Raw genomic sequence first — 11433 nt, forward strand, 5'->3', positions numbered from 1 at the left:
ATGGTCACAATTATGGCATTACCTATGTCTGTCTTGTTTACACAAATTTAGAAGGAAACCATGGAATGCTTGAGATAGAATCTCCCACCTCCATCCCTAAAAACAGCTGACTTCCAAGACATAGGCTAGGTTGGAACTTGTTTGAGGTGATTATCTACATTTAAAGTGTGTTTTAAAATCAAGGATCATGGGTTCAGGGCTAAAGTCATAATTCCAACAAAGTGTATTTTTGTATTGATATTTGCTTGTTTATTTTTATTGTTGCTATTTTGTTTTTTGAACACTGTAATATCTCAACATATTTTTAGAGAAAAGAGTCTGAGCATTCTGCTACGAATCTGCTGGATCTTGACACTGTAGATGATAGGGTTCATCAAAGGTGGAAAAAGAATGTAGATGTTGCCCATAAGGACATGGACCACTGGGGAGAGATGCTTGCCAAATCGGTGCACCATTGTAAGGCTAATGATAGGAATGTAGAACATGAGGACAGCACAAACATGGGAGATGCACGTCTGAAATGACTTATGCCATTCCTCCGGAGAGGCAATTGCCAGAACTGATTTAAGAATCAGGACATAGGAGAAGAGGATAAGTACAGCATCCAACAATAGTGTGCAAATAACAAGCATCAGGGCGTAGTAGCTATTGAATCAAATGTCTGAGCAGGCTAGGCGGAGAAGGTCTTGGTGCAGGCAGAATGAATGAGAGAGGATGTGGGGACGGCAGTAGTGGAAGTATTTCAAACAGATAATAGGGGGTGTAATAAAGAAGAAACTCCTACCTGAAATGGTGAGTCCGATTTTGATAATTCTGGAATTAGTCAGGGTAGAGGAATAACGCAGTGGATTGCAAATTGCAATGTACCGGTCAAAGGCCATAGTTAGGAGAACAGAGGATTCCATGAAGGACAGACCATGGATGAAATAGGCCTGGGTAATGCAGGAATCCAGGCTGATCTCTTGAATCAACCCCAACAGGATCCCTAGCACTGTGTTCACTGTGGACAGTCCCATGCACAAATCAGTGATAGCCAGCATGGCCAGGAAGTAGAACATGGGTTGATGCAGGCTAGGTTCAGTCCAGATTACATACAGCACCAGGCAGTTACCCAAAAGAACAATAGCATAAATGGTGGAGAAGGGAACAGAGATCCAGGGATATTGCTGCTCCAGACCAGAAAATCCAGTGAGAAGGAAGAAGGAGGAATTAGTGCTGGGGCTTACTAAAGCTATCCTTCTGGATCTGAGATAATTTTTCGAGGCAGCCAGAAAGTATTTTTCAAAGAGAATGCTCCGATTTCAGATGAGGTAGAATTTCTAAGTAAACAAAATTATGCTAAAAGTTAACTAACTTTACATAATGTGGCCAAGCAACTCTGTCCTTTAGAGGCATATGTATCTGTCGGCTGGAAGAGAATGGTGGTCTCCTGATGTCACTTAAGTGTCGTTATTCATCCACTGGCGGACCTTAGAAGACACCTGTAACGATGAACAGACTGGAGCAGGAAACTAATTTTCGGAAGGATATGTTTTCTGGGACATTTTCCCAGGGATGCTGGTGAGATGGTATACCTATAAAATTGAGAGAGAAGATTCTCGAAAGAATTCTTAGTTTTCTCCTTCCAACTCATAAAGCATTTAGAATGAAGAGTACTATAAAGTAGTCACTCTGCACCCATATTTTTCCATTTGTGTTGTTTCCAAGCATATTTTCCTCCAAATAGTGGAAATGTTTCTGTTTTCTCCCACTCTAAATGACATAGCCAGAAATTAGTTTTTCAACCTTAGTGATAAGCCAAGAGGAATATTTATGCATGAAACCTGTGGCAAGAGATTTCCCATAGGAGCTCTTACCCTCTGGGATGTTCAACCCATGTGTGCTCCTGTGACTTGGAGACTCAGGTTGAAGACACTTTGCCTCTGACATCAACCCAGAGTTCTCCACCCACTATTTATTCATGTCATTAGTTGGCTAAGTATTCATTTAATAGACACTTATTGAAAGGATGAGCAATTATTTTCTCTTCCTTAGAAACTGCTGTTCTAAAGATCATAAGGCCAATGTTGAATAACTAAATCTAAAGGCCTCTTTGCAGCAGAATTGATTGGCTTGTTTTTCACATTTTTATCTTGATTTGAATTCTGGCCCTGGAAGTCATTACAAAGATTTAATGGCTTGTATCATGTAGGCAGGTGCTTAAAACTTTATATTGACTTTCATATTTGATTATGAAACACGTTGATTATTCCAACACGTTAAAGTAGCTTTGGATTCTGGCTTCCATTTATAGCCTATCCTTCATCTTTATCGTACCAGTCTCATCAGGCAGCTTCTTTTAGGAGCCTATCCATTTTTATTTCTTGTTCTGAGCTTCCCCCACAGCTCAATGGGTAAAGAATCCATCTGCAGTTCAGGAAACACAGGAGATGTGGGTTCAGTCCCTGGATCGGGAAGATCCACTGGAGAAGGAAATGGCAACCCACTCCAGTATTCTTGCCTGAAAAATCCCATGGACCCAGGAGCCTAGTGGGCTACAGTCCAAAAGGTTGTAAAGAGTTGTACAAGACTGAGCAATTAGGCTTAAGCACAAGCAAGCCCCTCTCAATATTAGATAGTTCACTATTTTTAGTACATTTTCTTCATTGAGTGCCTGGACTTTCTTTGAACACATTTATTTTTCAAAACCACCACTGCTTTTTTTCACAAGATTTTTCTCTTGTTCTCTCTGCCACGATGTGTTTCTCCATCTTCTCCCCAACCTCTTTATTCTCTTTTTCAAACAATCTTGCATTTTTCCTCTTCATCTGAAACATCACTTTTCAGGAAGCCCCTTAACTTGGACAGATTTTCTCCACGTACCTATTATTTTGGTAATGTACATTCATCTTTATATAACTCATTCAATTTATAATTTGATATTCATTAGATGACTTATTTCACTAAGGTTTCTGTTACACAGTAAACTGTAAGTTTCCTGAAAGTGAAGAGAGTGTCAGTTTTTACTCACTATAGTAGCCTGTAATTTACAAGGCTAAGTTTTCACCCCTTCTGTGATTTTAGACTCATGGATATAATTGTCTCCTTGATATCTCCACTTCGGTATTTAATCTAAAAATTAGAGTTATGGCAATTAAGTACTTCATCCTCCCCCTAAATAATTATCTCCCTATTTCCTCCGAATATCACAAAATGACTCCACCAACCACACAACTGCTTACAAAAATTCTAGAACCATTCTTGCTATTCTTCCCCTCTTCATCAAATCCTTTATTAGTTTCTATCATTTCTACCCTAAAACATATCCTGAACCTGCTCACTTTTCACCAGTAGACCTGCATATTCCCAGTATCTTGGTTCATAACATCTTTTCTGTGGTTATTGTAATAATTTGCTAGCCAGCTTAATTGTTTTTGCACTTGTCTCTAAAAAAGCAGAGGATCCTGACTGCTTTTCTACAAAACTCTACTAGATAGCATAAGCCTTTGTTTAAAAAATATTCTGGTTGATTCTTATGCTCTTAAAATAAAATGCAAGTTGTTTATCATGGTATCATGATCAGAAAACTTTACATGACCTGGCCCATCCACATCTACTTCTACATCAAGGATCATTGTTGGCTTCACTCCCTAATCTCTAGGCATCTTTCTCTTCCTCAAAGCAAATTAAGAGTATTCCTGTCTCATCTTTGACCTTGATCTTTTATCTGCTTAGAATTACTTAATTCAAGTTTTTTGTGCAAAATCTCGTTTAATAATTCAGGCTTCAGTTCAATGTTGCTTCTTTAGGGTGATTTTTGTAACCTTGTCATTATTGGTTCCATTTTCTCAAAGAAGTCACTCTCATTGCAAAATCCTGCTTGATATTTATACTATTTGCTATATGCTGATTGTCCTTTAGATCTACTGGAAGTTCTAGAAGACCAGGAGTTATGTGTTTTTTTTTTTTTCCTCCTGCTCACTGCTATATAAAATGAGATTTAGAATAGAGTGAGCATTTATCAAATAAATATTTTATTAATGAATTTTGTCTATGAAATAAGAGCTGTACCTTCCAGAGGTATTAAAAACAAGACAAGTTTGCAAATAGTTGCCATGAGACCCAACCACTCATATCTTAAGGTACTCATATCTGATCCCTGTTGGCTACACATTTTCAATCTTGGGTCATCATATGTAAGACTTATATGATATATAAAACAGATGCCATCCTAGAAATTCTTGCTGATCTTGGTCATAAAATACAAAATTTGAATATGATTCCTATCACGCCCAGCGTGATCCAGACATATAGGCTCGACCCTGGGGTTGATGCCAAAAGTTGCAACTATTCTGTGAATGTAAGCCTACACTGAAAGAACATACTCTCTGTCAAGCTTCTTCAGACAAGCCATGAATGTTAATGCTACTGCCAAAAAGAATATCAACATTACAGCAACAGAAGAGTAATAAATGTTGGAATTTTTTTTTAATTCTGTTTGAGATGTAGGATGGGAGCCAAGAAAGTACAGTGTTGATGAGAATGATAAATGAAGATTCCACGGGGAAAGTATTCAGAGATGTCAGATGCTTGACCTGTACCAAGAAGAAAAAAAGAGACCCAATATTTCCCCAAACATCATGCTGTGTTATGTGACCACCACAAAGTCAGGGTGCAGAATACTTCTTTCTGAATTTTGGGCAACCAGAATACTGTCTGACATAAACAACTGGAGAGGACAAGCATAGGTTAGTTTCCATCCAATGTAACGATAGGATCATGGTCTTCCTCTGTGCACTTGGTCTGGAATGCTGATTTGGAAGCATATTTGGGACTGATTAAACAGAAACCCTTTTTCAGGGCAGTCTTTTTTTTATATTCTACAGTTTAAACTGACTTATGTGTTCAGACACCTATGGTACTTTTTTTCTGTCCTTTGGAAATGATTCCCTATGTGATTACTTCATGACTTTTTTTGGAATAGGTAATGACCAACAAGCCTTGCTTAACCTAAAGGCATAAGAAGTGTTAGTCACTCAGTTGTATCTGACTTTTTGTGACCCCGTGGAAGAAAGCAAAGAGGAGCTAAAGAGCCTCTTGATGAAAGTGAAAGACGAGAGTGAAAGAGCTGGCTTAAAAGTCAGCATTCAGAAAACTAATACCATGGCATCTGGTCTCATCATCTGATGGCAAATATATGGGGAAACAATGGAAACAGTGAGGACTTTATTTTGGGGGGCTTCAAAGTCACTGAAGATGGTGACTACAGCCATGAAATTCAAAGATGCTTGCTTCTTGGAAGAAAAGCTATGACAAATCTAGACAGCATATTAAAAAGCAGAGACACTACTTTACCAACAAATGTCCATCTAGTCAAGGCTATGGTTTTTCCAGTAGTCATGTGTGGATGTGAGAGTTGGACAATGAAGAAAGGTGACCGCTGAAGAATTGATGCTTTTGAACTGTGATGTTGGAGAAGACTCAGGAGAGTCCCTTGGACTGCAAGGAGATCAAACCAATCAAACCTGAAGGATATCAGTCCTGAATATTCACTGGAAGGACTGATACTGAAGCTGAAGCTTCAACACTTTGGCCACCTGATATGAAGAACTGACTCATTGGAAAAGACCCTGATGCTGGGAAAAACTGAAGGCAAGAGAAGGGGATGACAGAGGATGAAATGGTTGAATGGCATCACCAACTCAATGGGCATGAATTTGAGCAAGCTCCAGGAGTTGGTGATGGACAGGGAAGCCTGGCATGCTGCAGTCCATGGGGTTGCAAAGAATTGTACACAACTAAGCCACTGGACTGAACTGAACAGAGATTCAGAATTAGGATGCAAGAGAAAACAAGGATTACTAAAAATTCATACATAATTTCCAGAATCAAGTATCTGGATAAAGTGGTTATTGAAGGAGAGGATTAAATTGGCATATGTTGCTTCTGGTAACACTATGCTAATGACTACAAAGGCGGAGAAGCCATCAGAGACCAGATAAAGAGGGCAGACCTCTAGTCACTTCCGTGTGTAGATGCTAAAGCATCCTGGGGAGAATGGAATTCTGTTTAGTGGAATCCCATGAAAGGATTGCAAGACAGGAGTGACTATCAAGCCACAAAAGTCCCTTTTTACATTCTCATCAATCTAATATTTATCACAATATTATAGTACAAGCAAAGTGAGAGCAAAACTACCTCCCCCTGAAGTCCCTGGGATCGCAAAGAATCATACACAACTGAGCCACTGAAGTGAACTGAACTGAGATTCAGAATTAGTATGCAAGAGGGAACAAGGATTACTCAAAATTCATGTGTCATTTCCAGAATCCAGGACAGAAGGTTCTGCCCTTCAGGTAGATCTTTGTAAGATGGCAGAGAAAACAAGGATAATAAGAAGTCAGGGGAGAAAGAGCAATGGGACAGTAAAGTGCCTAAAGAAAGTTTTAAACAGTGGTGTCCTTAGGCAGAAGAACCTAATGGATTTAGGTGAGGTTCTGGACAATTAAAAAGAGAGAAGACACTTACAAAAAAAAAAAAAAAGCTAAGTAACATAATTTATTTTAATAAAACTTAGCAATGATCTAACTCACAAATTAAGCTGCAACTTGAATTCTTTAAAGGAAAGTAAGAGTAAGGAGCCGAGCCTGTTTTCCAATAACATCAGCTGTTTACAACCACTCCTGTCATGGGGTCCAAGATACTGATATATTTTCTCAAAGTCTCAACTTAGCCCTTCATTTCTTTATGTCTTCAGTGCTTTGCCCTCCCGTGTGCCCATCTGAGTAAGAGACAGTGAAATAATTTAAATACACCAGTGCAATGAAAATAAATGTCTTTATTAGGCAGATGCACACAACGCTTCATAATTTTTCCATATTCAGTTTTTGGGCTCTGAGGATGAAAAGGCCTTTCCTGGAAATCAGGAAGGGGAGCTTAGTGATATCTGTGGGCCAGGGCATTGGCCACACCAGTCACCACCTTCTGAAAGCTAGCCTGCAGCTCCGGGGAGAATTCACTGCCAAAGCAGCGAGCCAGCACAACCACTAGCACGTTGCCCAGGAGCTGTGTGGAAAAGACATTAAGCAAGGGCAGGGTTAGTGCAGGTGCCCAGGTTAGATTCATCCCAAGCTGTGTCCCTAGGATATTAGCACAAAGATGACTGAAGTATAGATGCTACTGCTGATGTGAAGCTACCCATAGCAGGCTGAATTTATATTTAGAAATGTTTTTCTCTTTCTATCTTAATCCAGAACTTATTATCATTTTTATTATTTTGAATCACTTTGAAAAGCAATACAACATTTTATCCCTTGAAAGGAACAGATAAGGGGAAAATATTAGATATTATTTTTAAAGTAGATGAAGAAATCTTTTTTTCAAACTGAACACTCAAAGAGTATAATTAAAAAGAGAAGACATTGCAGACAACAGAGAACAAGAATGAATCAGAAGAAATGATTATTGTGAGCAAAGAGGTTAAAAGAATCTAAACGGTTCTGAGGAGTCCTTAGCACTTTAACCAGAATACATCTTCTCCATTCTAAACTACGTCCTGCCAGTCAGCCCTATCCCCATGACACAAGCTTGACCATAAAAAGAGAATATTGAGGATTCCACAAACTCACCCTGAAGTTCTCAGGATCCACGTGCAGCTTATCACAGTGCAGCTCACTCAGCGAAGCAAAGGCACCCTTGAGGTCATCAAGTTGCTTCAGGCCCTCACTGAAGGAGTCTAGCACCTTCTTGCCATGGGCCTTCACCTTAGGGTTTCCCAAAATGGCATCGGCAGAGGACAAGTCCCCAAAGGACTCAAAGAACCTCTGAGTCCAGGGGTAGACAACCAGCAGCCTAGGGGGAGAAAACAGCACAAGGTCAGAGGAAGTCAACAGCTTTCAGAATCTCAGGGATGGCTCTGTCCTCACATGCCCAGGTGTATTTCACTCTCCTTAAACCTGTCTTGTCGGAGAAGGCAATAGCACCCCACTCCAGTACTCTTGCCTGGAAAATCCCATGGACGGAGGAGCCTGGAAGGCTGTAGTCCATGAGGTCGCTGAGCGTCAGACATGACTGAGCGACTTCACTTTCACTTTTCACTTTCATGCATTGGAGAAGGAAATGGCAACCCACTCCAAAGTTCTTGCCTGGAGAATCCCAGGGATGGTGAAGCCTGGTGGGCTGCTGTCTATGGGGTCGCACAGAGTCGGACACGACTGAAGCAACTTAGCAGCAGCAGCAGCAAACCTGTCTTGTAAGCGGGATACCTACCTGCCCAGGGCCTCACCACCAACTTAATCCACTTTCACCTTGGCAAATAGGGAGGTGACGGCAGCCTTCTCCTCAGCACTCAGCATGGTGTCTGTTTGTGTAGTTGCTAGTGAACACGGTTGTGTCAGAAGCAAGTGTAAGCAGCAGCTGGCCCAGCTCTTCCTTTTATGCTTAGCCCTGCCTCCTGACCTCCCTGCTTCTGTGAGCAGTTTGGCTCAGGCCAAGGTGTGGTTCCACAGGGTGAGGCTTGAATGATGACAGTCATACCTCTCCTTAGTCTTCCTGGCACTGACTTTAGACCTTCAGCCCTCTTTCTGGGCATCTCTAGGTCTCAGTCATTCCAGCAATACAAACTGCTACTAAAATCATCTTCCTTAGCAAGTTTGCTTGTAGAAATTTTAGAATCACAACGAAGTAACCTCTTGGAAACCACCTCCTCAATTTTCTTATTATACAAATGAAGAATCCGGGCTCCAGAAAGTGGAAAGGATTTGTCCACTATGATTCAGCTTAAGACGATGTGGATGGATCATCTCCTGTGCCTTCAGAATATGCAAAATAATTACAAGGACAGCATGGATAAAACCTCTGCCCCTGTTCTAAATATGCATCTCTTTTGTTTGCTTGTTTGGGATTAAGTCATTCTGGTATGAAAACAAATATTCATTTGCTTATCTACTCATTCAACTTTTTCTTAATTTAATTTATGACCAAATAAATAATGATAGAAAAATAGAATAAGTATGGATCAAGAATTCCTATGAAATAGCTACTCCATTAATCCATAGATGAAAACATAGAGACCTCTCCATGTAGTAAGAAATACAAAGTAAAAAATCAATCAAACCCCCAAAGTTTCAATAACCCTGAGAGAGGCAATGTGTTCAATGACTAAATCAAGGCATATAAATTGTTTCCTCATAAACTGACCTGGAAAAGTGTCTTCAAGAACAGAGAAGCTTCTCTGTGATTTAAGAGGGATAAAATTGTGGAAAGACATTCCAGTTTGAATCAGATTATCTGGTTTTCTCCTCTAAACCTCTAAGAGTACTGTGTGCATAAAAATTTCTTCTATTTCAGTTCATCTTTAATTCTGTTTTCTCTATATACTTTGTTTATACCTTCTTTTACTAAAATGTATCCTTCTTTATCTACAGCTTTTCAAATATTTCTTCTCTCTTTGCACCTCCTCCAACCCATGTAATAAATCCTCTTAACCTTCTTACGGAAGAAGAACTTCTGAAGTGTAGAGGTCTGCTTCTTACTACTAGAAGATTTAATGAAAAAGCAAAAGCAGAAAGCATTTCTGAGCTCAGCATTAGATCTCAGAGTTCCCTGAGGTTCCCCTACTTTCTATGATCTCTACTTTCTGCATCTTCCCTTCTTCTTGAATTTCCACTTCCTTTCAGTAGGATAGGAGCGTATATATTTACTTCCCTTCTCTCACCTTAGAACCTTCTCCTGATTCAGACAACTTGATGTCTAGAATCACCTTTCTCTCACCTTTGCCATCACTGGCAAAGCATGTTTTTAAAAAATCTCTCATTCTTTCAGCTCTATGTCTCTGTAACTCCAACTAATATATTTTTAGGGGAACTAGAAGGAAAGGACGTCTGCATTTCTAGTTGTTACAAAGAAATTCATAAATGTCCAGTTTTAATTACTCCAGCCTCCAAAATATTTTTTTCCATCATTGCTAGGTAAGTGAAGATTCCTCACCCCTTTGATCTGGCCCATTCCCATTCAAGTACTTGTGAACAAATTCATTCTGATATTTTCAGACATGTAGAAAAGTGTTGGCTCTTGCCTGGCTGTCTGGAAGTTAGGGTAGGATTATATGCCCACAAGATTATAGGGGAAAAAATATAGAGTTTAAACATTTTCAATTTATATCACTCTTTTCTGCAACCTTCAAAGAAAGAAGCTCTAACTATTGGTCTATACTTAGAAAAAAATTTCCACATGTTGACTTCTGGGAAAAGAAATCTTTCAAATATTTTAAATGTTAAAAACAAAAAACAAACAAAAAACTACATTTGATTTGACCTTGAGTTTTGAGTTTCAATTGATTAAACTGAAATCTCCATTAGCTTTATCATTGTTTTATATTTGTACTCTTTAAAAGACCTATTTTATATCTCTGATATCAGAGGTCAGGCATATGTGAGTTAAAGGACTTCTTCTGGAAAACTTTGGACATATCTTTTCAGGAACTCTGTGTTATGGAAAACTCACAGAACTTACTAAATAATAGTATAGTCCATTTCTATATTTTCTTGTAAAGGAGCCAAATTGTCAGGGCTACAATTTTGCTGTCTTGACTGACAGAAATTAGCATGTACTTAAAGACTTCCCCTATCCTTTTCTGTTTTCAGAAATGATTTCCCTAATTCATTTGATTTGAATTAATTATTTTTAAATATTTGATCTATAATATTATATTAGTTTCAGATATACAACATAGTGATTCAGTATTTTTAAGGACTATGCACCATTTAAAGTTGCAATAAATTATTGACTACATTTTCTGTTCTGTACAATATATCCTTGTTGCTAATCTATTTTGTACACAGTAATTTGTATCTTTTAATCCCCTACCCCTATCCTGACCCTCCCCTCTTCTCTCTCCCCATGGGTAACAAGTAGTTTGTTCTCTATATCTCTGAGTTTATTTCTGCTTTGTTATATTACTTTGTTTTGCTTTTTATGTTCCACATTTAAGTCACAATAAACAGGATTTTGTCTTTCTTTGTCTGAGATTTCACCAAGCATAATATCCTATAGGTTCATCCAAGTTGTTGCAACTGGCAAAATGTCATTCTTTTTTATACCTGAGTAGTATTACAGTATATATATGTGTGTGTGTATACACATACGCACACATATATATATATTTACAAATAATGCTACTGTGTCTTCTTTTTTATGTCTTTCTTTGCCATGAATGGTCTATGAGCCCCTCTTTTGTACTGACTGCTGCAGCCACCATCATGCAAGTCTCAGGGCAAGAGTTGTTGTCTTTCACCATTGATGCTGCTGCTTCTGCCTAAGTCGCTTCAGTCTACTTGGTATGATTAAAGAGTGAAACAGGTTTTTCTTTCTATTACCATAACTCTGCAGGGATAAGGCTGCAAGTTGTTATAAGACAATCAAAAGTTCAGGCAAAAAAAAGGAAGCGTGAATAGT

At 38.9% G+C, this 11433-nt stretch overlaps 1 protein-coding gene and 1 pseudogene across 2 annotated transcripts; both read right to left on the bottom strand.

Moving 5' to 3' along the window:
- Positions 1–293: 293 nt before the first annotated feature.
- LOC147358023 (olfactory receptor 51V1-like) lies at positions 294–2807 on the bottom strand. The gene is given in 2 exon segments (XM_086338170.1): positions 294–1293; positions 2692–2807. Coding segments are annotated over 2 exon segments (1116 nt in total).
- A 3990-nt stretch (positions 2808–6797) lies between these two features.
- Positions 6798–8402, bottom strand: LOC147358024 (hemoglobin fetal subunit beta-like; annotated as a pseudogene). The gene is made up of 3 exons (XR_015141546.1): positions 8248–8402; positions 7608–7830; positions 6798–7044 (listed from the first exon to the last, which is right to left on the bottom strand). The product of XR_015141546.1 is annotated as a hemoglobin fetal subunit beta-like (transcript).
- Positions 8403–11433: the final 3031 nt, after the last annotated feature.

The sequence above is a fragment of the Bos grunniens genome, chromosome 15, assembly GCF_055505025.1.
Source record: "Bos grunniens cultivar Pamir isolate PY7600 chromosome 15, Bosgru_T2T1.0, whole genome shotgun sequence".
In the NCBI taxonomy this organism is placed as follows: Eukaryota; Metazoa; Chordata; class Mammalia; order Artiodactyla; family Bovidae; genus Bos; species Bos grunniens.